Source organism: Taudactylus pleione, unplaced genomic scaffold (genome assembly GCF_031769625.1).
Source record: "Taudactylus pleione unplaced genomic scaffold, aTauple2 ptg000053l, whole genome shotgun sequence".
Taxonomy (NCBI): domain Eukaryota; kingdom Metazoa; phylum Chordata; class Amphibia; order Anura; family Myobatrachidae; genus Taudactylus; species Taudactylus pleione.
In genome coordinates, this window is record NW_028284455.1 from 31,032,811 (window position 1) to 31,060,271 (window position 27,461).

The 27,461-nt window shown below is 48.1% G+C and overlaps 1 protein-coding gene across 4 annotated transcripts in view; it reads right to left on the bottom strand.

Moving 5' to 3' along the window:
* TOPAZ1 (testis and ovary specific TOPAZ 1) overlaps positions 1-27,461 on the bottom strand; it is a 238,509-nt gene that overhangs the window by 12,443 nt on the left and 198,605 nt on the right. For all 4 annotated transcript variants that reach the window (XM_088463597.1, XM_088463599.1, XM_088463608.1 and 1 more), the window contains exon 19: positions 24,423-24,606. In XM_088463597.1, the coding sequence (XP_088319723.1) occupies positions 24,423-24,606 (184 nt within the window). The remainder of the gene's footprint in view (positions 1-24,422; positions 24,607-27,461) is intronic.

Consider the following 27,461-nt stretch of genomic DNA (forward strand, 5'->3'; position numbering starts at 1 on the left):
CTGACTCCCTATTTTGGTAATAACCCGGGGAACCTTAGACAGGCCAAAGGGTAGAACCTGAAATTGGTAATGTTGCTGAAGGACAGCAAACCGTAAAACTTGCTGATGGGATGGTATAATAGGAACATGCAGATATGCATCCCGAATGTCCAGGGAAACGTTGTAATTCCCCGGCTCCATTGCCAAAATATTTGATCGGAGAGTTTCCATATGAAACTTGGGTATATGGATAAGCCTGTTGAGGGTTTTTAGATTTAGTATAAGCCCCATTCGGTTTCTGAACCAGAAATAGATTGGAACCCTTTCTTCTTCCCTGTTCCAACACAGGAACCGGGACTAGTACCCACACCTGCAGCAGGGAGTGAATGGCTTCCTGAAAGGCCAAGGGCCTGACCGCATTTGATGGGGGATATTGTGCAAAAAAACATCTGGGGAGGATGCCTCCTGAAAGTGAGGGCATACCCTTGAGAGACCACTTCTTGGACGCCAACAATCTGCAAACTGAAGAAGTCGGCCACCCACCCTGGGATCCCCCATCAGGCAGAGGGTTTGTTGTCCGGCTTAGAAGCTGGACATCTTGCCGACCCAGACCTCTCTTAGTGTGTCACCTTGATAATGTGCAAAAACTAGACGCCTTAGAGGAAGGCTGTTCCCTTGCTTGTCCCTGAGACCTGTATAGACTTTATAGTCTCCGTAGATGGCAGACCTGCTGACTTTGAAGCCACCACAGTAGCTATTATTTTATCCAACTCTGCTCCAAACAGTACTTGTCCATAGAAAGATAAATCTTCCAGCAACACCTTTGATCCTGTATCAGCTTTCCAGGATCTTAACCAAAGGGCCCTGCGTGCCACTATTGAAGCTGCTGATGCTTTAGAAGCTAAAATTCCAGCATCTACAGCATCTTCTCCTAGATAGGAAGCCTTTTCACGAATATGAGAGATATACATAATCTGTTCCCTGCATTTGGTAAAGAATTTTCCAATGCTCCCATCCATTCTTCACAAGCTTTCTCTACCCAGGCTCCAGCCATAGCTGGACGAGTAACAGCTCCAGATGATGAAAAAATAATTTTAAGACATGCCTCAATCTATGCGTGGAATCCTTCAGGGAAGATGCCGACGGAATTGGCAATGTAGCATTTCTGATAAAATGCGTTACACGAGCATCCACAATAGGAGGTACCTCCTGCTTAGTACATAGAGAAGCCGGGAAAGTATACAACGATGTTATTCTCTTATTCACATAAAAACGTTTGTCAGGGTTACCCCATGCCTCATCCATAAGCTCAGTGAGCTGTTCAGATTCAGGGAACTCCGTTTTGACCACCTTCCGGTGGTGTTTAAACACTAGAGCCTTCTTACTATGAGCTGGTTTATCATCCTGAATGTGTAGGATTGATTTAATTACCTTCACCAAAGAAGGAACATCCACTGTGGACAGATGGTCGTCCCCTGAGCTAGACCCTGGAGAGGAACCTTGCGCATCATCTGAATCCTCTGATGATGCGTCTGAATCCATTTGTTGAGCAGACTGATAAAAAGATAACTTGCGTTTAGGTACTTCAGTAACTACCGGTCTGCTATCAACATTAGACGGTGCCATACTCTGACTAGAATGGCAATCAACATCCTTCTAGGAAAAATGCATAGGAGGTGCAAACATAGCATGCTGTGGACACCCTATCCAAGGAGGCATAGTAGGAGCAGCCATAAGATCCACAAACTGTTTCATTACCTCGGACAAAGAGGATACCCAAGAAGGCTCTTGCCCAGAACCAGGTAAACTGGACTGGTTAGGTGTCTCTTAACGACAGACAACACACTAACCATCCTTAATGTCCTGAGGGGACAAATAAGATGTAGATGATTTACGTGAAACCAGCACAGAGGGTTCCCCCACCTGTATACCTTTATCTTTTGACATGTTCAAAATAAAGGCAATATAGCAATGTTATGTGACAGCCTTCACAAAATCTCAATGAATGTGAAGTACTCAGAAAGAGACCTCCACTCCAAGAGGATGGAGAGAAAAACAGTGCTAGTTATAATTGACAGACAGAAATAAAAGACAGTGTCAATATAGCAGCTGGCAAACAGTCACATAAAATGCATATGTAATAAAATTACAATCGACTCTAAAACATCAACACAGACACAAAAGGAATGGTAGGATATAAAGCACTATATATCTTAACCAAGGAAGAGGTATATAGGCAGACTGACCCAAACCCTCCTGAGACCAATAGCTACAGGGTGCACCGAGCGTGGACCGTGAGCGTCTCATATACACGTGGAGGGTAGGCAGAGCAACACAGACGGGCAAAACCCTTCATAGGGACTTCGTCTGGGTCCTAGCTGCCGGGGGAACGCCTACCTTCCCTAGGCTGCGTTAACCAGCCAGGTACGCTGGCCTCATGGCAGAAGCGTCTGCTGCCAATCCCCGCTGGCGTAGTGAGGACTTGGACAATCCCGGGCCCTGACAGCAGCAGCTTCTGGAGCGTCTCTGACACCAGAAGCAAGGACTGCCGCGTGCGATTCCCCATAAGCGAGGAATCGCCTTATCTCACATCTCCGTACGTCCGGTTGCAGTCCAGGTCGCAGCAAAATCACCAACTCAGTTACTGGTGTTGAGGCCTGGCGGAGGTAAATGCATCTTAATTCAGACACTTCGTACTGCCAACTCAAAAACAATATAAAACATAAAATAAAAGCTTAGAACTGTCAGAGCAGTCTCGTTGCAAAGGTGTGTCTTGATCCTGCTGCACCAAACGAACAACAGAAGTCCTATGGCTAGGGGCGGGGTATATATGGAGGAGGACCCAAGGCATCCTGGAAGCTGAAGCTTTAACTGTCTGGTGCCTGGTTTCCAACCATAATATCCCCATGGTATCCCTGTGGATCCTGAAAAAGACTATTTTGTCTAATTTGGGTGAATAAAAACAATTTTTTGTTAAGTTAAGAGAATATTCTGTTAATTATAACTTTATACCACAGTTTAAGATGATTGATACACTGTGCAACCAGCAGTAGTTAGGCAATTGCAGCCTCCTTTAAGTCTAAAGTTAGGAGCTGCCATTGTATAGAATCCCAAAATAAATAACTTGCTTAAAATGCTTCAAAGTACAATCATGACATGACATAAAAAAAAAAAATCTACGTAGACATCCTAATGAAATATATAATTTAAAAAAAAAAGTGTATTTTTATGTAGCAATGGCAACAAAATACCAAAACCTTAAAATGCATCTCGTCAAGAAGCTACAAAGAACCATGGTTATTCAGGGGTTAGTGGAGATTATTAAATCTTATGAAATACAGGACATTAGCCCCAAATGACTACTGGTCCCACCTAAAAATGAGCAGTAATCTCAAACACCTTATCAGAGGCACACATCAAGGTCTTAGCCCCAGTTACCGGTGGTGTCATGTCATTGCCATCCGAGCCATCCCAGATCGCTTCTGCCATTCCTGAGCCCTGTTCTGGCACTACTGCTACGTGCCTGGCGTTTACCCTCCTTACCACTGCAGCAGAGCATGGTGCAGCCATCTTGGATTTGCCTACATGAGTATTATCTGAACCATATTCCAGCAGCTGCGCTCACATGGCCTATAGGTGCTGTGAGTGTTCATCTCCTGTGTCCAGCTCATCGCCAGAACAACTCTCTTCTCTCTGACAACAGTCTTCTAGCTGCAGTGGCTTCCAGCTCTGTTGGATACTTAGGGGTATAATCAATTAGATGTGAAAAGTCTTGTACTTTTCGCAGACATCGCTGGTTTACCATGCAAAAAAGTATCGCGCTCGTCCCCGTATTCAATTAGAAATTGGTGAAAACGGGACCCGGTGAAAAGTGCTGTCAGATTTGGGGAAATCAGACTGACGCCTCCCAAAAGATGCACTGACATTGGGGATCAATATAGATACCCTCGAATAGGCTTGCTGAAGGTATTTGGGGTACTTAAATGCTCTCAATAACTGCTAATTAGCATCTTTGCAGCAGTGGTGAAGAATAGCATTTAGCAGGTTTTTTTGCAGAAAATAAGTAGTCCCAGCAAATTTGGGGTACATGAAAATGGGTGCTAACATATTTCAAGTTAGTAAACTGAAGTTTAAAAAAAAAACTTAAAAAATCCACCTGCCGCAACCACCTGTAAACTTAAAAACACCTGGGGCATACTTGGGGACCCCCCTGGAGTCTATTTCGCTAGTTTTTAAATTTGTCCCACAACTTTGAACTTTTTCGCCCCCAAAATGAAAGTACTTTTTTGGGGTGATCTAAAGTATTTTTAAACTTTTTTTTTTTTATGCAGTTTACCTTTGGTGGACTGTCCTAAGGGTGCAGGGGGGTTTACGAAGTTTGCACCCCAAAAACCCCAATTATGCACTTTTTTTCGAGATCTATTCATAGGCGAAATTTTCTCGCCGGTTCCATTGCATTGAGTTTCCGCAGTGGCGGAAAGTCTCCGGTATTGAATATGGAGGAAACTTTTTGCATGGCGAAATGACGTCACTCGCGATACTTTATCGCCGAAAACAGTTTTTCGCCGTTGATTGAATATGGCCCTTACAGAGGAAGAAAAAATGGCCTTAAAAGGCGCACCTATTTAAAATATAACTTATTGTATCATTTAAAATGGCGACAAAAGTGAAATATTGTGAGAACACATTTAGCAGTACATGATGTGCAACATAAGAATCAAATACAGCTGTGTCACTTTATTGCTTCTTTTTGTATCCTGAGTGTGTATATACAGTAGGTGTGAGGTAGTATTCTTCATGTAACAATTCAAATTGGTGTATCTTAGGTAACTGTATGTAATTAACCATATATTCTTGTCTATTTGCCAATTCACTCCAAACCCACCAACTGCTTAATTACTAGATCTTATCTGGACTATGTTTTTATTTTAGGTTCGAATATAAAAACAGTTCATATAGCAACTGGGAATTAGGCAATTGGTGGGTTTGGAGTGAATTGGCAAATCTGACTAATGGTATTACACTCCTGTGCATTATTATTATCTATACTGTATATATGATGGAATTTGGCAAACAGTAATACACAGTATGGTTAATTTTATTCTTCACAAATTTATTTTGCACATCATTCACTACTATGGGCCGGATTCAATTAGATGTGAAAAGCTGTATTCAGCGAAAAAGTTTTGCCTCTATTGCCACTTTTCGCCTTTTCGGAACTTCTCTCTAAATTCAATTCCAAGCGGAATTTGCCTAAGCGGAAACTCAATGCAATGTAATAGGCGAAAAACGTGAAAAATCTTTATTTTGGGGTGCAAACGTGGGGAAATTACCCAGAACCCTTGGGACAGTCCCCCAAATGACAAATCTGAAAAAAAAAAAAAGAATACGCCAATAAAGTACTTTCATTTTTGCGGCGAACACACAAAAAGTGGGGGGACAAGCATAAAAACTAGCGAAATAGACTTCTTGGGAGTCTGCAAAGGATGGGTCAGGTGTTTTTAGGATTGCAGGTGCATGCCGCAGGTGTGTTTTTGACGTTTTGTAAAAGTTCACTTTAGAGACATAAAAAGGTGCTAGCACACGTTTTCAAGTACCCCAAATTTGCCTGGAGTACTTCTTTTCACCAAAAAATACTGCTTTATACCATTCTTCACCACTTACAGTATGCAAAGACGCTTGTAAGAAGCAATTGAAACAACTTAAGTACACCAAACCCTTTTATTAGGGCTATTAGTACACAGCTACATTGATTCCCTCTGTTAGTGCATTTATTTTTGTGGTACAGACCGATTTCCCCAATTCTAACCGCACTTTCCGCAGATGTATTCTGAGCGATGAAAGACAAAAGATAGCCCTTGAAAATTCCGGTGGCTGTGCTGAACGATATCTGTCATGTACAAGACAGATATTGGCAAACGAACTATATCGCATGACATCATTCAGGGAGTGGATTTTTTTCTCTGCAGCGCTCTGTAGCTGCTGCTAATATCTTTCGACGTTTACCGCATATAAACTGCCAGATTTTGCTAATATCGTACAGCTATATGCGATAATTGACCAACATGTTGGAGAGATGATGCGCACTCCAGCGGCCGATAAATCGCATCTGTCATCGTTCAGGGCCTATCCATTAGCAGATTATAATGAACGATATATCGTTCAACCGTTCATTTTATCTGCAAATGGATAGGCCCCTTTACAGTTGTCGCTGGCAGCACCCCATTTTTTATTGTTATAAACAATCTAAAAGTATACAGGGTTTTGATCAGATTCAATTTACAAACTAGTGCACAGGCACATCCTTATTTTGTCTATCAGCTTCCAGCTGTGTTCCAGTTTCTGCAGCTGACTCCGCTTCCAGGGTCCTGCGCTTATAAAATGCATCTGTATCATCTTCCAGTGTCCTGCATTCTAGTGCATACTAACTATACCACCAGCTACCTGCATCCATTCAGTCCACATTCATCCCAAGAATCTACCATTCTAGGCTGTTCTGGACATCACATCCATTCCAGTAGGTATCCAAGTGCACACTGGTACATCCATCTATCAGTACTGTACAGCGCTCCAGTATAATCTCCTGCAGGCTGACAGCAGTCACTTTGCTGTGGTCACCTACTGCCTGTCTCTGTTTACTACAGCTCCAAGTACAGTAACTCATATCAGTCATGCTTCATACAATCTATCCAGTATTTTCCTAAAGACTATAATATATCTGTTTGTTCATAAGCACCAGTATACTGTACATCCTTCTAACAGTGGTCTGAAAGGTAGGAGCTTCATCAAAGCATCAAGCTTCCACTACTCTCTTACATACAAAAGCTAACTCCAAGGGTCCTGAGCCGAATCTACAAAACCCAAGTGTTGTGACAATCAGGATTGATTTTATGTCAAATTATACTGCTTAAAGCTTGGTACACACTAAACGATATGACTGACGATCCCCTCCTCAGAAGGGGACATATCAGGCGGCCAAAAACACATTAGACGATCCAGTGCCCGACCGTCCGCATGAAATAATCAGCCACACTGTCAGATCGAGCTGCATGTAGGGCCGACCCGACGAAGCAACTGGCGACCCCGCAGGAGCGCGCTTCGGATCGGGAAAAATACAGAAATATGGTATAACATACCTTGGATAATTCTTTTTCTTTTTGGTCCATAGAGTCCACAGGATCTACCTTGGGGTATGTAGTTGGATCGCATCCAATGCACCAAACAGCAAAGCTTTGGAGCTCCCACCATGCACTAGTCTTCGTCCCTATATACCCCGCCCCCAGCCACAGGCATTCAGTTTGTAACCAAGCCTAATGGCAAGATACAGAGTTTAGAAGGAAGAAAAAATGCACAAGAAACACTCAACATACGAAGAGGGAATCTGTGAAAAAAAGGCTGATAACAGATCCCAACTGAGGCCAGGTGCGTCAGGGTGGGTGCCCTGTGGACCTTGAAGAAAAATAATCATCCAAGGTATATTATACCATAATTCTGTATTTCTTCTTCGGGTTCCATAGGATCTACCTTGGGGACATATTAAAGCAGTTCCCTTAAGGGTGGGGAATGCTCCTGCGCAGAGAGAAGAATCCGCTTCCCAAAAGAAACATCCTGGGAGGCAAACGTATCAAAAGCATAGAATTTGATAAACATATTAACTGAAGACCAAGTGGCTGCCTTGCAAAGCTGTTCAGCCGAGACGCCATGTCTTAACGCCCATGATGGTCCAACACACCGAGTGGAATGTGTGGTCACCTTGTTAGGAACAGGGAGACCAGCCTGTGTATAGACGTGAGAAATAGTCATACGAAGCCAGCAAGCCAACGTGTGTTTGTTTGCTGACCAACCTCTTGTGAAATCCATATAGCACAAAGAGAATCCGATTTCCTGATGGAACTGGTCCGATCTACGTAAATACGAAGCGCTCAAACCACATCCAAGGAAGCTTCACCTGTAGACAGGTCTGAAGACTTGAAGGCCGGGACTATAATTTCCTCATTTATATGAGAACGGAAAACCACCTTTGGGAGGTAGCCCGCCTTGGTACAGAGGACCGCTCTATTTGGATGAAAGATGAAATATGGAGAACGACATGACAATGCTGCCAAGTCAGAAACTCTGCGGGCTGAAGAGATGGCGAAAAGAAAGTGTTTTCACAGTCAGCCATCTCAAGGTCACCTTATCCAAGGGTTCAAAGGGATGAGACAGCAGTGCCCTGAGAACCAAAGACAAATCCCACGGTGTTACCAGTGGGAGAAATGGAGGTTGCAGCCACAAAACCCCCTGTAAGAATGTAGTAACACCCGGCAGAGGCGCAATCTTGCGCTGGAACCAAGCTGTCGAAGCCGAAACTTGGACTGTTAAGGTAGCCAGACGAAGATCCAAGTCTAATCCAGCCTGAAGAAATCCCAGTATTCTCGATACTGTAAAACTTTAGGGTTATATTTTCTGTGAAAAAAACGAACGCCAAATTCTGTGATAGATGCAAGCAGAAATAGGTTTCCTTGCTCTAATAATCATCTGAATCACAGAAGCAGAGAAACCCCTGACCTTTAAGACGGGCGACTCAAGAGCCATGCCGTCAAAGCCAGCCGAGGTAAATCCTGGTAAAGACAGGGACCCTGCATTAGCAAATCCTGTCTTAGAGGCAGTGGAAGTGGACTGTCTCTACAGATAGTCGTGTCAGATCGGAGGACCAATGCCTCCTGGGTTAGGCTGGGGCTATTAGTCTCCTGCCTCCGTCCTGCTTGAACTTTGACGATTCTTCAGAGGAGGGAGACTGGAGGAAACAGGTATGCCAACCTGAAGTTCCATCTCACTGCCAGTGTCCACAAAGGCGGCTGAGGGGTCCCTTGTTCTGGACCAGTACCTGGGGACCTTGTGGTTGTGACGTGAGGCCATGAGATCTACGTCCGGTAATCCCCACCTGTCCACCAGAAGTTGAAACACCTCCAGATGAAGAGCCCATTCTCCGGCTTGCATGTCCTGGCGACTTAGGAAGTCCCCATCCCAGTTGAGAACCCCTGAGATAAATATTGCTGAGATTGCTGGAAGATGGCCCTCTGCCCACAGCAGAATCTTTGTCGAATCCCTCATGGCTGCCGGACTTCGTGTGCCTCCATGATGATTGATGTAGGCCACTGCTGTCGCATTGTTGGACTGAACCTGGACAGGCCTGCCCTGAAGAAGGTCCTGCGCCTGATTGAGTGCCTTGTGCACTGCTCAAAGCTCCAATATATTTATTGAAAGTTGTGATGACCCATCACTGCTCCCCATCCTCGCAGACTTGCGTCCGTGGTGAGAAGTCCCCATTCCAGGATCCATAACGGAAGACCCTTGTCTAAATGAGTCGTCTCCAGCCACCAAGCAAGGGAGAGCCGAACCTCTGGTGAAATGCGAATCACCTGATGTTTTATCCGATGATACTGGCCATCCCACTGGGCCAGGATCCACAGTTGCAGGGACCTGGAGTGGAAATGGGCATAAGACACCATGTCGAAAGTGGCTACAATGGAGCCCAGTATCTGCATAGCCAAGTGAACCGACACTGTTTGCTTGCAAAGTAGATTATGCACAGGAGACTGTAGTGCTACAATCTTGCCCTCTGGAAGAAGAATCCTCTGTCCCAGGGAGTCCAGCAGCACCCCCAAGTGCACCAGCTGCTGAGTTGGAGAAAGAAGCCTTTTTCCAATTTATAAACCAGCCGTGCTTTTTTAGACAGACAACGGTCATCTGGAGATGACATTGTAACATCGCCTGAGATTGTGCGAATATCAGGAGGTCGTCTAAATATGTCAGTATCCTGACTCCTTGTTCTGAGACAAGCAGTCGTGACTGCCATTATCTTGGTAAATACCTGAGCGGCTGTGGCCAGATCGAAGGGTAGAGCCTGGAACTAGTAATGTTGTTGATCTGCTGCGAACCTGAGAAAGGCTTGGGGAGATCCTGCAATCGGGACATGCAGATATGCATCTGGTATGTCCAGTGAGACCATGAAGTCTCCAGGCTCCATCGCCAGCATAATTGACCGTAGAGTTTCCATACGGAATTTGGGCACATGGATGAATCTGTTGAGAGACTTCAGATTCAGGATAGGGCGGTGAGACCCATTGGGTTTTAGAATCAAAAATACATTTGAGTAATAGTCTCCGTTCCTGTGATACAACAGGGAAGGGGTTATGACTCCTGACCTTAGGAGTGACCCAATAGACTCCCAGTAGGCCGAAGCTCTGACCGGGTCTGCAGGAAGGTTTGTACCAACAAACCTCTGAGGGGGGATACCTTAGGAATGTGATGGCATAATCCTGAGAGACCCAGCTCTCACACCCAGGCATCTGTAGTTGTTTGCTGCCAGGCCTGGGAGAACTGTAAAAGTCAGCCCCATCAGACAGTAGGCTTACTGGCTGGCTTGGAAGCTGGGCGCTTAGTTGCCGAACATTTCTTGTGCTGCGGTTTCCTGTGGGACTGACTGTCTGGCCGAGGACTGTTTCTTTGTCCTACCCTGTGGACGAAAGGACCGAGATGACGACTGCTTTCTAGAGGTAGACGTAGATGGCAATTCAGCAGACTTCGGTGTTGCCAAAGAAGTCATTATGTCATCCAACCCTGTACAGTACCTTCCCTTCAAAAGGCAAAGATTCCAGGGCTTTCTTAGACCCTGCGTACGCCTTCCAGGTCTTTAGCCAAAGGGCTCTTCTGGCTGCGATCGAGTTAGCCGAGACCCTAGAAGCCAGGATGCCTGCGTCAATTCCCGAATCCCCCAAATAATAAGAGTAATGGTATAACATACCTTTGTTAACTTTTTCTTCGATGTTCATGGGGTTCACAGGAAATACGTTGGGGTATATGGTTGGAGTGATCCAGGCACCAAACAGTTAAACAAGCTCTCAGGATGCCCTGGGTCCTCCCCACATATACCCCAGCCCTGGCTACAGGCAATCAGTTTGTTACAAAGCCCAAGCAGAAGAATGCAAAGGATAAGGAAGACCCTTGTTCTCCAGAACAATCTCTCACAAAAGAGGGAAATCACAGAGATACAAAAAGATTACCCAATAACACCAGGTGTGTTAGGGTGGGTGTCCTGTGGACACCATGGACCTCGAAGAAAAAGTTAACGAAGGTATGTTATACCATAACTAATTTTCTTCTTCGGGGTCCATAGCAAATACGTTGGGGATGTCCCAAAGCAGTTCTATAAAGGGCGGGGACACTCCTGTGTTTCAGTAGAAAGGAGAATCCTACGCCTGAAGGAAGCATCCTAAGAGGCAAATGTGTCAAATGCGTGCACTTCGACAAAGGTGTGGATGGAAGACCACGCGGCTGCCTTGCATATTAGTTCAGCAGAGGCTCCACAATGCACCGTCAACGATGGTCTCACAGATCGTGTAGAATGTGCTGTGACCGTGTTCGGCACAACAAGATCAGCTTGTGTGTACGCTTGAGAATTTGTCATATGCAACCATCTGGCCAAAGTGTGTTTGTTAGCTGGCCAGCCTCGCTTATGGAACAGCCATTCCACACAAATAAAGAATCTGACTTTTTAATGGAGTTGGTGCGATCTACATAAATACGTAGCGCACAGACAACATCCAGTGATGCTTCACTAGCCGAAAGGCCTGAAGCTTGAAAAGCTGAAACAACAATTTCTTCATTCCGCATGAAACCGGGATACCATCTTAGGAAGGTACCCAGCCCTAGTACGAAGAACAGTTCTATCCTGATGAAATATGAACCAAGGAAAGTGAAAAGACAGGGCTGCCAAATCCGAGACCCTACGGGCCGAAGCGATAGCCAGAATTAAACAGTCTTCGCTGTCAACCACTTTAGGTCTACTGATTTCAGGGGTTCGAAAGAAGGAGCCTGCATAGTCCTGAGAACCAACGTCAAATCCCACAGGCTACCGGGGGGACAAAGGGAGACTGAACCCTCAGAACACCCTGAAAAAATATTCTCGTCAGGCAATGGGGCGATCCTTCGCTGAACCAAACTGAAAGTGCAGAAGCCTGAACTCTCAGGGTGGCCAGACGGAGACCCTGGTCTATACCAGCCTGACAAAAAAGAAAAACACTCGAGAAACCCTAACCACCTTAGGGTCACATTTTCGCAGTTCACACCACTGAAAATACGAGTGACAAATTTTGTAATAAATGCGGCCAGAGGAAGGTTTCTGTGCCCCCTGAATTACAGGATTGGAAAACCCTTTTTCCTTTAAGGTGGAGGTCTCAAGAGCCAGAAGAAGATCTGGATACAGGCAGGGACCCTGTATTAACAGGTCCCCCTTGGAAAAAGAGGCCACAAATTGTCTATGGAGAGACTCTGTAGGTCGGTAAACCAATGGCGTCTGGGCCAAGCATGGGCTATCAGTAAAACTGTTGCAATCTCCTGCTTGAATTTCCTGATAACCCTTGGAAGAAGGGAAACCGGAAGAAACACATATGCCAGTCTGAAGTTCCACTCTACTGCCAGAGCGTCCACAAACTCGGCTGCAGGATCCCTGATTCTGGACCTGTACCTGGGGACCTTGTGGTTGTGACTGGAGGCCATGAGGTCCATCTCTGTAAGACCCCATCTGTCCACAAGGCTCTGAAATACCTGATGAAGAGCCCACACTCAGCGTGTATATCCTGCCGACCTAGGATGTCCGCTTTCCAATTGAGGACTCCTGGTATGAACACAGCCGATATCACTGGAAGATGACATTCTGCCCAAATCAGAATGTTTGATACTTTCGCCATGGCAGCCTGGGTCCACGTGCCTCCCTGATGGATGAGGTAGGCTACTGTGGTGGCATTGTTGGATTGTACCTGGACATGCCTGCCCTTTTGTATTTCCTGAGCTTGAACAAGCGCTCTTGAACACTGCCCTTCGTTCCAGGACGTTTATGGACAGACGGCCTTCTGTTGTCGACCATTTTCATTGAAATGTATGTCGTCCTGTCACTGCTCCCCTTCCGCGGAGGCTGACATCAGTCGTGAGGAGTACCCAATCTGGATCCAGAATGGGCGACCCTTGTTGAGACGGTATGTCTGCAACCACCATGACAGGGACAGTCGCACTACTGGCGAGAGACAGATCATCTGAGCCCTTGTTTGGAAACCCAGGCCGTAGCCATGGCCAGGCAAGTAACGGCTCCTAGTCTCCCATCAGTGGAACCTTTAAAGGCAGATGCAGATTGTACGGGCAATGTGGCAATCCTAACCAGATGTGCCACCTGTGCGTCTACTGCTGGCGGAAACCCCCATTTGTTGTACTCATCCAATGGAAAGGGATATAAGGCCTCAACCTTTCTTGTAATATGGATTTTCATGCTCCGGAGAACTCCATACTTCCTCCCTAAGTTCCGAAAAGGTGCTCAGATTTGGGAAATTGAGCTTCCACAACTTTCTGGCGTTTGAATACTGGAGCCTTTCTTTGTACCGGCTCCTCATCATCTATGTTTAGCACAGCTTTGACAGCTCTAAATAGGGGAGGGGAAATGTGCAGCTGGAAAACGGTCTTCCTCTCCTGAGAGTGACTCTTGAGAGGAGACCCATGTATCCCCATACTCACCAGAAGATGTACCAGAATTGGAGGACTGGACGGCGTGAGGCCGACCGCCTTCTGGCTTTTTCGGCTGTACTGGCCTAAATGCTTGGCACGGTTGCTAGAAAGCTGGTGAGGAAGAAGCCACATTCTGACCTGAGTGAGCATACATGTCCCTCCAGGACGGATGCATAGAGGCCTAAACATAGTAGGTTGCCACTGTTGAGGATACCCCATCATCATGGCCGGCGTAGGACCAGCCAACCTGTCTGCAACCTGCGCCATGATCTGGGCAAAGGCAACCCAACCCAAGCTGGTAGATTTGACTGCTGTGGTGACTCCTTAAAACAGTGACCACATAATCTTGTATGAAATCCTGTGAGGACAACCCCGCTTACAGGCCATACATTACACCGGCCCAGAGGCTTCAGTCACCTGTCTTTCAGTTTCTTTGGACATAATATCTCTAAAGTTATCTAAAGTCTGAGTAACAATGTGACAATCGTTTCACATCCAATATAACACACACCTTGTCGTAGACGGTTAATGAGGAGAAAATATGAGATATGGTAAGAACTTACCCTTGTTATCTCTATTTCTACGAAGTCCATAGGGTTCCACAGGATACCTTGGGGTATAGGTGTGACGTCAGTCGCAGGGCACCAAAGAGTTAAGCTTTCAGCCTCCCAGGATGCACTAGGTCCCCCTCCTATACCCCGCCCCCGGGCCAAGGCACCTCAGTTAGTTACCAAGCCATAGGCCGGAGGAGAAGAAGGAAGAGAGAGAACAAAGATCTGGACACATACAAGAATCACATTCTCACCAGAGGGAGACGGAAAACCGGTGACCAGAGCAAAGCCCATCTGCAGCACAGGTGCGACAGGGCGGGAGTCCTGTGGAACCCTATGGACTTCGTAGAAATAGAGATAACAAGGGTAAGTTCTTACCATCTCTCATATTTTCTACTTCAGGGTCCATAGGGTATCCACAGGATACCTTGGGGATGTCCCAAAGCAGTATCCTTAAAGGTGGGGACGCTCCTGTGCAGAAAGGAGAATCCGCCGCCCGAAGGAAGCATCCTGAGAGGCGAAGGTGTCAAACCTGTAATACCTCACGAAGGTATGGACAGAAGACCACGTAGCAGCCTTGCAGATCTGAACTGCCGAGGCACCACGTCGAGCTGCCCACGAAGGACCCACAGACCTAGTGGAATGAGCCTTCAGAGAAGGAGGGACCGGTAGGCCTTCATGAAGATAAGCTTCAGAAATAGCCATACGGATCCAGGCTGCCAAAGTTTGCTTTGAAGCAGGCCAACCCTTTTTACGGAAGCCATAGAGGACAAACAAAGCGTCCGACTTCCTAAACGAAGAAGTGCGGTCAACATAAGTCCTTAAGGCCCGCACAACATCCAAAGAGGCCTCACCCACGGAAAGACCCGGTGAGCTAAAGGCCGGAACAACTATTTCCTCGTTAACATGAAACTGGGAAACAACTTTGGGAAGAAACTTGGGCCGAGTGCGGAGCACTGCCCTGTTCCCATGAAAAACCAAGAAAGGGGGTCTACAAGAAAGAGCCCCTAACTCAGAAACACGTCTGGCCGAAGCAATGGCCAGAAGGAAAACAGTCTTAGCTGTTAGCCATTTAATATCCACTGAGCCCAGTGGTTCAAACGGCGGTCCTTGGAGAGCCCTCAGGACCACAGCCAAATCCCAAGGCGCCACAGGTGGAACAAAGGGCGGCTGAATACGGAGAACACCTTGCATAAAGGTGCGCACATCCGGGATTGTAGCAATCCTACGGTGAAACCAGACAGATAGGGCCGAAACCTGTACCTTCAAAGAAGCAAGGCGAAGCCCATGATCTAGTCCCGCTTGCAGGAAGGCGAGAATCCGAGACAGACGAAACTCCCGCGGTGCATAACCTCTCGGTCGACACCACTGGAAGAACGTATGCCACACGCGATGGTATATCCTCGCGGAAGACGGTTTCCGAGCTCGTAACATGGTACGCACCACAGAGCTGGAAAACCCCCGGGACCTCAGCATGGCCGTCTCAACAGCCACGCCGTCAAAGACAGCCGAGTCAGGTCCGGGTGAAGACAAGGACCCTGAGACAGAAGGTCCGGTCGTAGCGGCAACCGCAGAGGACTGTCCACGGACAGACCCTGAAGGTCTGAGAACCAGTGCCGTCTGGGCCATGCGGGAGCTATCAACAGGAGCGTCCCTCCTTCCTGTTTGAATTTCCGGATTACCTGTGGAAGAAGGGAGACCGGAGGGAACAGGTATGCGAACCTGAACGTCCCCCGGACGGACAGAGCATCCACCAGAGACGCCCCTTCGTCTCTTGTGCGAGACCCGTACACCGGCAACTTGTTGTTGTGCCGGGACACCATGAGGTCGATTTCTGGAAGACCCCACCTGTCCACCAGTAGTTGAAAAACGTCCGGGTGCAGGGACCATTCCCCTGGATGAACGTCCTGGCGACTTAGAAAGTCCGCCTCCCAATTTAGCACTCCCGGGATTAAGACCGCTGATATGGCCGGAAGATTGCGCTCCGCCCAAACCAGGATCCGAGAGACCTCTACGAGAGCCGCCCGACTGCGAGTTCCTCCTTGCCTGTTTATGTAGGCCACGGTGGTAGCATTGCCCGACTGGACCTGCACCGGGTGACCCTGGAGAAACCGCTGTGCCTGCAGGAGAGCATTGAAGACCGCACGGAGTTCCAAGGTATTTATTGGAAGCTCCGCTTCTGTCGGCGTCCACCTGCCCTGGAACAAGTGTGGACCCGAAACAGCTCCCCAGCCCCGAAGACTGGCGTCCGTTGTCAACAGGACCCAATTTGGAACCCAGAACGGACGTCCCTTGTTGAGGTGGGTCGTCTTTAACCACCACGCAAGGGACAGGCGAACCTCCGGGGTGAGCACAATCATCTGGAACTTCAGAGACTGAGGCAGCCCGTTCCACTTGGACAGGATCAGGTGCTGCAGAGGTCTGGAGTGAAACTGGGCGTATTCCACCATGTCGAACACCGACACCATGGAGCCCAGTAACCTCATCGCCGAGTGTAAGGACACCCGGCGGCTGTGCAGACAACTGCGCACCCTTGACTGTAAAGCAGAGATCTTGTCCTCCGTCACGAAGATCCTTTGCTGTCCCGAGTCCAATAAGGCTCCAAGATGCAGAATCCTCCGAGACGGGATTAGAGTGGACTTCTGCCAGTTGATTAGCCAGCCGTGCCGTTGCAGCAGTGCAATGGTCAGGTCCAAGTGGTGTAACAGGAGCTCTGGAGATCCTGCCACCAATAACAGGTCGTCCAAGTACGGCAACATGCGGACTCCTTGCAGCCGCAGAGAAGCCGCCATGACCGCCATCACCTTGGTGAAAACACGTGGTGCTGTCGCCAGGCCAAAAGGTAACGCCCGAAATTGGAAGTGGTCGCTGCGGATTGCAAACCGAAGGAACTCTTGATGGCGCAAAAGAATAGGGACATGCAGGTAAGCGTCCTGTATGTCCAATGACACCATGTAGTCCCCAGGTTCCAGCGCCAGAATGATGGACCGTAGGGTCTCCATCCGAAACTTCGGGACCTGCAAAGACTTGTTGAGTGCTTTGAGGTTGAGAATCGGACGATATGACCCATTGGGTTTCTGTACCAAAAATAGATTTGAATAGAAACCCTGGCCCCTCTGGGAGAATGGAACAGGCACTATAACTCCAGCCTGGAGCATAGTGTGCAATACCTTCCGCAGCTCCGTAGCCTTGTTCCGGTCTGATGGTAGACCCGTGGTGAAGAATCGAGCCGGGGGTCTGTGCCGGAAGGAGAGGGTGTACCCGTGGGAGACCACCTCCAGAACCCAAGTGTCTGTCGTAGTTAACGACCAACACCGGGAGAACTGCAGCAGGCGGCCTCCCACCCTGGGATCCCCCAAGGGGAGACCCGGACAGTCAGGCCGCAGGCTTGTCATCTGGCTTGGGGGCCGGATGTCTGGTACTTCATGCCTGTTTCTGGGGCTTGACCGATTTCTTAGGGCCAGCCTGTCGAGGAAACGACTGTGGTTTGGGCCTGCCCTGGGCCCTAGATGACCGAAAGGACGATGGTCCAGAACCAGAAGGAGCAGCGGCCGACGGGAGACAAGCAGATTTGGCTGCCGCCAGCGTGGCCACAATCTTATCCAGATCCGGACCGAAGAGAACTTCTCCGGTAAACGGTAACGCTTCCAGACCTTTCTTGGAATCTGCGTCCGCCTTCCAGGATCGCAGCCACAAGGTGCGACGAGCAGCTACCGCTGCTGAAGAAATTCTAGACACCAGAGTACTAATGTCTAGAGCCGCCTCGTTGATGTAGGTGGCCGAATCACGGAGATTGCCAATCAACTCCGCCTGTTCGGCCGGACAGTCGGATTCAAAAGAAGCTTCTAATGAATCCGCCCAGCGCTCCATCGCTCTGGCAACCCAGCAAATGGCCATAGCCGGCCGTGCTGCCCCCCCTGCAAGGGAATAAGCGGACTTCAGGCAGATTTCTACCTTGCGGTCCGTAGCATCCTTAAGGGAGGACATGGATGGCATCGGCAATGTGGCACTACAGACAAGACGGGTCACGTGAGAATCCACCTGTGGAGGGGATTCCCACTTAGCAAAATAATTATCCGCGAACGGATAAGCCACCGCCAGGCGTCTCTGCGGCTGGTATCTTTTGCCAGGTTGTTTCCACGCCTCCTCTAAATGGTCCACCAACTGACCCGAAAGAGGAAAGACTGTGGCATCGCCCTTCACATCTTTGAAAAAGGCATACTTAGATTTAGCCGCTGGGGGAACTTCGCCCTCAATCACCAAGGCTGTGCGGACCGCCCGAATAAGTCCAGGAATATATACTTTGGACTTAGCATCAGCGTCCTTAGTATGGAGAGGTTCCTGATCGTAAGGATCCAGAATCTCCCCATCATCAGACGTCCCTTCGTCATCCTCATAAGGAGCGGACAGACGCCACCGGCCTTTTATGAGGCCGCATCACAGACTCCCCTTGCAACACATCCGACAAGTGCTGTACAGAACTCGTCAGGGAGTTAACCCACGCTGGCTCCTGAGAACCCGGGAGCGGGGAAATAGGGAGACTGTGGGGTACCACCAATTGTCATGGGAACCCCTGCATGGGTGACGACACCACAGACTGCTGGGACAAACCCATCGGAGTAAACGCGGGCTGCGGAGCTAACTGGCCCACTAAAGCTGTTAACGCCTGAGCGAAACAAGCCCAGGGTGGCTCCTGTACCGGTGCTGTAACCGTAATAGGCCGCGGCATGGACAAACACTGCCGGCAAAGGCCCTCCGCGCTACCCTCCCCCTCCGCTAACGGTACTTTGCACGTGGTACACTGTAGCCGGAGGGGAAAATCACTTTCAGACATGATGGCATCACGTATGTGACCTCTCTCACCAATTAAGTATTAAATAGGCGAGAGACCACCCTGCAGCACCGCACCGCAAGGGCTTTAGCAGAAAGAACAGGGACAGTAATAAAGCTGACAGTTTAGAGAAGAAAGGTTACAGGCAGCGCTAGCACAGTCACATACAATGCAGAGAAATAACAATTCCTGCACTAACAGCGCTGATCACTCAACTACACAGACACAGGGCCTGGTAGGACACAGCGCTGCATACACAGACCTGAGCCACAGCGGAGGAGAGGTATGCGGGGGGACCCAGACCACGATGCTTCCTTCCAGACTTCCAGCAGCGTTCACCATGCGTTGCAGAGAAGATGGCCGCCGAGGAGCAGAGAGAAGCTGGCCTGGGGGAGGAGCGCTGACACAGGACCAGTCAGCACAGTGCAGAGAGGGCTGTGTGCAGCGGGGGAGGCACCGGCTGTGAGACAGGGAAGGCGCGCTCCCCTGGCATGCATTTAACCCCTGGGACGCCGCAGCGCTACCGCTCTGCTGCGGTCCGCTGTCCCAGGGGGTAGTGGAAAGCACAGGTTCAGTACCTGGCTCCACGCTGCAGCCAGTCCCCAGGGAGCCCCCTGCCTGGGGACTCAGGACCATGTGACCAGCGGGGACCCACCGCGGGATCCCGCTGCTTACCTTTGTCCCCCTTGGATCCGGCCATGGTCCGGAACATCTGGGGTCACCGCTAGCTGTGACCACAGATGCTCACCAGCATCCCTGGATCGGTACCGGCGTTCTGGTACCGGCGGGGGTGTAGGGAAGACAGCATGGACGTCAGGACTGACTGTCCATGCTGTACATCCAGATGTGCAGCCACAGCTGCACTGAAGAAAGCTTCAGGGGGCTCTTCTAGCCCCCACTCCGACAGGTGCACCCGACGCCGGCCGGGCACCAAACTAAACTGAGGTGCCTTGGCCCGGGGGCGGGGTATAGGAGGGGGACCTAGTGCATCCTGGGAGGCTGAAAGCTTAACTCTTTGGTGCCCTGCGACTGACGTCACACCTATACCCCAAGGTATCCTGTGGATACCCTATGGACCCTGAAGTAGAAACAGCAGTGATAGGTTATGACTGACAGTTATTCAGAAAATAAACAAGGCAGCATAACACTGTATAAGTCACATGCAATGCACACAGATATACAGTTTGATCGACATATCTATACACACTAAGCTCTCTAGTTAACTACCAAACAGCCCAGGTAGGCTATAGAGCTCTGTATGACCTGACCACCGCAGGCGAGCTGTACAGGGACTGACCCGACCTCCTGAGCTCACAGCCACCGAGAGCACCAGACTGCTCTCTCTGGCCGATTCATATAGAGGGAGGCCTTTCCCCTTTTTACATATATTTGCAATAAGTTCTTAGTCAACTACGAACAGCCCACAAGGCTAAGTAGGATGTCGATAAGTATAACCTGGCCATCCAAGGAGAGGTATACAGGGAGATGAACCAAGTCTCCTGAGAAATTATTTGCAAGTTGCAAGTAACCTACAACAAGTGTAGGGTTAACAATGCCAAGTGACCACCTTCACAGAAAAACATACATGTGAAGCACTCTAACCCCTTACACCACAGTTTGGGGGTTAGGAAGATAAAAGTAAAAACTTTCAACAGTAGCATAAGTCACATAAAATCCTTGCCTAAACCCATCGGTTTGGCAAGATCTACATGCATACATTTGCAAAAAGGGCACATAATGCAAAATAGCCAAATAGGTACTGAATCACAAGCAACCAAAGTTGGTAAGATTCCAGTGTTTATACATCTTCCTTGTAAAAAGGCATACTCCGGGACAGACAAACTTCCCCACCAAGCCAGTACTCAACTGCAGCTGAGCTTTCCTAATTAATTAGGAGAGAGGGGGATGATGGGCAGCTCAGTTTTCACCAGTATATGTGAATTACAATTTAGCCCCTACAGCCTGCAGCTGGGGCCAATTGGAGCACTTACTTTACAAAGTCCACAATGTAATGTGCTCACCTTCACAAATATCTAGTAAATGTGAAGTACCGTTATAACTGACAGTTTTTCCAGAAAAAACAAAGGCAGCATAACTCAGCAAAACTTAATGCATTTAAGCAATATATATGCCACCGGCTCTTAATCAACTACCAAAAGCACACTAGCTTAGTAGGATATTGAGTTCTGTATAACCTCCCAAGCAGGGGTATATTGGTCCATAATCTGGGAAAAGGAAACCCCAGGGAGTTCCTGTCCAGAAGCTGGTAGGTTTGACTGATGTGGTGACTTCTTAACACAGTGACCACATAATCCATTTTGTGTGAAATCCTGTGGGGATAACCCCACTTTGCAGGCCATACATGACACCAGCACAGGGGCTTCAGCCACCTGTCTTTCAGATTCTTTGGACATAACCCTGATTTTTACAATTATACAAAGTTCTGAGTAGCCATGTGACCATGTTTCACACCCAAAATTCCCACACACCTGTAGTAGAGGGTTACGAGGAGAAACGGCAGTGACAGTTATTTAAATATAAAAAGGCCGCACCACACACAGCAGATTTTCACAAGTCACATGCAATGCATAATATATTCCCTTTATAGGAGTATATGCATTTTAAGCTCTTAGTCAACTATGAACAGCCTCAGGCCTAGTAGGCTTAGTAAAGCTCTGTATGACCAGTCACCGTGGGAGAGGCATACAGGGAGACTGACCCAACCTCTAGAGTGTTCATCCACCAAGAGCACTTGAAAGCGGTCTCAGGCTGACTTATATAGAGGGAGGCTGAGCGGAGCAACCCAGAATCGGGAACCTAGAAAGGGCCGTTGTGAGGGTTGGGGAGGGGCCACCAGGGAGAGCGAACCTCCCCTATGCTGCATGGATCCACCCGGCACACTGACATGGCAGCCGCCAACTCGTCCCCGGCTGTCAGGATCCCTTACGTCCCGGTGGTCTAGTGTGGAAGGCAGTTTACCTGGCTCCTCACTGCAACGTTCCCCCGGCCAGTCTCCACCGCCGGAGGACGGATCGCCACGTGGTTCTGGAGTCAGCGGCCGCCGACACCACTTTACCTGCATCCCTGTTGCAGTCCAGAGCTTTGTGCCCCTGCCGAAATCACTGGCTTCACACCAGAGCTGCGGCGCCGGCGGGGGTAGATGGAGCCGCGACACGGGTGTCTACCAGACGCTTAGCTGCTTCAGGTCTCCCCTCAGTCAGCACACACCGCTTTGCTCAGGAGGAGAGAGGGAGAAAAAAACCCAAAAACTAATCTCTATACTCGTCTCTGGGACTGCTCCTGCAGTCCCACTGTCCATGTGGTGCCTTCTCACACCAAACAGAACAACTGACTGCCTGTAGCCAGGGTATATGTGAGGAGGACCCAGGGCATCCTGGGAGCTGAGAGCTCGTTTAACTGTTTGGTGCCTGGATCACTCCAACCACATACCCCAACGTATTTCCTGTGGACCCCATGGACCCCGAAGAAGAAACATTGCTGCTTCCCGCATCTGACTGAGAAGGGACTGCTACTCTTTGGTTGGATCAACTATAGTATCCTCCAGAGATTTCGTCCAATCCTCCATAACCTTGGCTACCCAAGCTACAGCCGTAGCTGGCCTGGTAATAGCTCCAGATAGTTAAAACATTGATTTCAAGTGATTATTAAGCTTTCCATCTGTACCCTCTTCTAAAGAGGATGCTGCAGGAATGGGTAACGTAGTGCTCCTGATTAATCTTGTCACATGAGCATCTATCGTTGGGGGAACTTCCCATTTATTACACACTCCTGGTGCAAATGGGTACCCCCAGATAAGTTATATTCCTTGTGGCATGAAAATGCTTACTAGGAGTATTCTCATGCTTCAGACATATGATTCGACAGCTGCCTAGACTATGGGAAATAATCCTTAGTCACCGCCTGACGTCTAAAGATTGGCTCCTTAGGTGCCAGAGACACCTCCTCTTCCCAAATACTGAGGACAGATCTGGCCACTCTAAAGAGGGAACATCCACCAGGGGCTGATAGTCTTCATTCCATGAGACAGACCCAGAACTCTGAGAATCAGAGCCTGATGAGGAGGTCGAGTCAGACTCCTAAGGCAACACATGACGAGAACCTCTTTTATGCCCCTGCTTTTTTACTACCAAATTACCCTAACAGGGTTTCATGGTAGGCATACAGATAGGATGATGCGTACCCCATAACCTGAGGCGCTACAGCAGCCGAGCCCATACATCTGTGGCTTTGCCTATTAAATATCCAAGACAAGATTACTCTGGTGCTGGAGCAGGTGTACCAGATATACTGGATAGCTGGTTGCAAGAGTTATTACACAATCCATACTGGTTAACATCCTGGTCTGATAAGCCTGCAGAAAAGGACTTACAGGAAATGAGCACTGGAGGGCTCTCCTCCTCACCTTTACCTTCAGACATGACAATGTATAAATGTTATTAAGTATACAATATAAATGCAATGTGACTTGCATCAATGAAACACCCCACACACCTTCAGAAGGATGAGGGGAAACAGTTATTATTGTACCCGACAGTTTAAAAAAAAGAAAAAAAGAAAAGGCAGTGTACACACAGCAGCTAGCATACAGTCACATACAATGCATAAATACGCACATTTGATTAAGCAATATGGACTCTGAATCAACTAGCCAGCCCCGGAGGGGTAATGGTAGGATATAGAGTGCGCTATATGCCAAACACAAGGGAGAGGTATATAGATAGACAGACCAAACCTCTGTGACCAACAGCTTCAGCAGTGCGCTAAACTGCGCACATCTCACACACGTGGTGGTCAATTATAACAAGCGAGGCGCGGAAATTCATAGCTGGAAGTTTGCGTCTGGGGGGAGGAGCGGACGGGGGAGCATATAGCGGTGCTGGTGTTTCGGTGGGGGTAGGAGTCACGGTGCAAGAGTCTTTCACGTCGCCTGGTAACGCTAAACTCTGAAGTAAAACATAAGAAAAAAGACTAGGACTGGCTAGCAGTCCAGCAGTTATAACAGGTGCGTCCTGCCGTGCACCAAACAAAAAAACTGAATGCCTGTGGCTGGGGGCGGGGTATATAGGGAGGATCACCAGTGCAAGCTGGGAGCTTCAAAGCTTTGCTCTTTGGTGCATTGGATGCGATCCAACTACATACCCCAAGGTAGATCCTGTGGACCCTATGGAACCCGAAGAAGAAATATTGTCCTAATGTGTACCCAAGCTTTGTAGTCCAGGCGGCTGACAACAAACCAGTGTGTGTGGTCATTGACCAATCTCATCAACGTGGACACATGTAGTCAGTCTGCTGGCAGACTGCCTAGTTTTGTTCAGTGTTGCTAAACCAAGGGTATGCAAATTGAACACTTCTGAGGTTCGATCTGCCCTTTTATGCATAGCTTAATGGGATAAACTGAGGAGGTTACTATCAGAGACACTGGACATAAAATGTATGTGAGAAGTAGACACATGCACTGCAGAAGTTTCACACTTTGAATTAATTTAATTTTCTCTATTACTTACTTTTTCAGAACAATCTGCAGACTCTGATTGGATCCACCAGGTGACTGAATGATGCTGGCATTTATTACCATGAAACATTCAACTGTTATTAGCATCTCTACCTCTGACATAAAGGAGGGAATGTAAAGTATTTTATGATCTTTGTTTCCTTCAAACAGAGGGTAAAATCCAAATGACAAGGCATCTAAACAAAACACAGGTGATTTAATGTATTAATATTGTAATAAATGCAAAGATAAAAAAACAGACTGTTGAAAAATTAACACTTCAATTTTCACAAATACAGTCAGGTGCATAAATATTGGGACATTGACAGAATTTCCATATTTTGGCCTCTATTCACCACCACAATGGCTTTGAAATGAAACAAACAAGATGTGCTTTAACTGCAGACTTTCAGATTTAATTTGAGAGTAATTACATGCAAATCAGGTGAGCGGTTTAGGAATTAGGGGTGAGCGGGTTCGGATTTCTGAAATCCGAACCCCCCCGATCCGAGTCCGATCCGAGTCAGGCTCGACTTTTCCCGCCTGACTCGGATCTGAAATCGAGGCAAAACGTCATCATCCCGCCTTCCGGGTCTCGCGGGTTTTGGATCCTATATAAGGTACTCGCGTCGGCGCCATTTTCTCACTAGGCTGTGGACAGTGAAGAGGGAGGGTGGGAGTTGGGGCTGGCTGGGCTGTGTAGTGCAGAGTAGTGTTGTGCTGTGCTGCGCTGCTGTTGTCCACTACTTCAAAGTCCATAGGGGCTGGCTGTGTTGTGCTGTGCTGCTGTTGTTGTTAATAGGGGCTGTGTCCACTACTTCAAAGTCCATAGGGGCTGGCTGGACTGTGTTGTGCAGTCAGTTCTCCATAGGGGCTGTGTCCACTCCAAAGTCCTGTGCAGTGTCCCAGTCCTAAAGGGGTGCTGTAGTGTTGTCCAGGGGGTGCTCTGTCCATCAGGGGTGCTCCCCCCAAGTGCTAAAAAAATATATATTTTCGGTGTTTGTGAATTGTGTGCGCAGTAGCCGCACGTGCATCAACAAAGTAGTGCCAAGCGTGCGCCTGTGTCATAAGTAAAGGGCCGGCTGGCTTGACCGTTAAAGGGTGCTGTAACCCCCAAAGTACACTCCAGTCCAAACCAAAAAAAATATATATATTTTCTGTGTTTGTGAATTGTGTGCACTGTGGCTGCACGTGCATCAACAAAGGAGCAGCGCCAAGCGTGTCCCTTTGTCCCATAAGTAAAGAGCCGGCTGGCTCATTTCTTAAAGGGTGGTGTTACCCACAAAGTGCACTACTCTCCAGCAAAAATAAAAAAATATTTTCTGTGTTTGTGTGCGCTTTAGCCGCACGTATATATCAATATAACATAAATGGAGGACCAAACTTTCTCTGATAAAAATAAAATAGGGAAAGATCAAGAACCACTTCCTCCTAGTGCTGTTGCGGCTGCTGGGAGTTGTTCATCATCCCAGAGAGGAAGTAGGAACACCACTACTTTTACTAAACAATTGACCCTCCAACAGTCCCTAGCGATGAGGATGAAGTACGACAGCAGTCATTCTGAAGCAAAACGTATAACTGAGGCCTTGACTGCTATGTTGGTGTTAGACGTGCGTCCGGTATCCGCCATTAGTGCAGTGGGATTTAGACAATTGATGGAGGTAGTGTGTCCCCGGTTCCAAATCCCGTCTAGATTCCACCTGCATCCTCAAAGCAGCAGCGACAAGTGTGCGTCTGTCTGTTAAAGGGTGGTGTAACCCTCAAAGTGCGCTCCACAAACAATTAAACAACTCCTATTTTTTTTTCTGTCTTTGTGAAATGTGTGGGCTGTAGCCGCACCTGCATCCTTAAAGCAGCAGCGACAATCGTGCGTCTGTCTGTTAAAGGGTGGTGTAACCCTCAAAGTGCTCCAAAAAATAAAAAACTATTTTTTTTATGTGTTTGTGACTTGTGTGCGATGTAGCCGCACGTGCATCAACACAGTAGCAGCGCCAAGCGTGCGCCTGTGTCATAAGTCAAGGGCTGGTTTGGACATCTGGTCCGGACTGAAGGACGTGCCAACAATTTCTGACAAGTCTACTGTCACTGCATATGATACTGTCCTCAAAGCAGCAGCGACAAGCGTGCGTCTGTCTGTTAAAGGATTACATCGGTGACAGCATCCAATTAGGCATGTCAGACAGTCCGTACCTGTACTGGCAGGAAAAAGAAGCAATTTGGAGGTCCCTGTACAAACTGGCTCTATTTTATCTGAGTTGTCCCCCCTCCAGTGTGTACTCCGAAATAGTGTTTAATGCAGCCGGGAACCTTGTCAGCGAAAGGCGTAGGAGGTTGCTTCCACAAAATGTGGAGAAGATGATTTTCATAAAATGAATTATCAACTCTTCCAGGGAGACCAGCCTCCAGAACGTACAAAGGGACCTGTGGTTGTGGATTCCAGCAGGGACGAATTAATACTCTGTGAGGATGAGGATGTACACAACACTGAAGAGGGTGAGGAATCGGTGGATGAGGACGACATCTTGCCTCCGTAGAGCCAGTTTGTGCAGGGACAGATTAATTGCCAGCTTGTTTTGTGGGGGCCCAAACGAAACAATCATTTCAGCCACAGTTGTGTGGCAGACCCTGGCGCTGAAATGATTGGTTTGTTAAAGTGTGCATGTCCTGTTTATACAACATAAGGGTGGGTGGGAGGGCCCAAGGACAATTCCATCTTGCACCTCTTTTTTTTCTTTGCATTATGTACAGTTTGGGGCCTAGTTTTTCAAACTGCCATCCTGTCTGCCACTGCAGTATCACGCCTAGATGGGTCACGTGTTTGTGCCGCCCACTCGTGTCGCTTAGCATAGTCATCCAGCTACCTCGGTGCAACCTTTTGGACATAAAAACACTATTGTGAGGTGTGAGGTGTTCAGAATAAACTGGAAATGAGTGGTAATTAAGGTCATTGAGGTTAATAATAGCATAGGAGCAGAAACACCTACAAATTCTGTGATTTTAGCTGTTTTTATGCTTTTTTTCAAAAAAATACAGATCCAAAACACAAAACCCA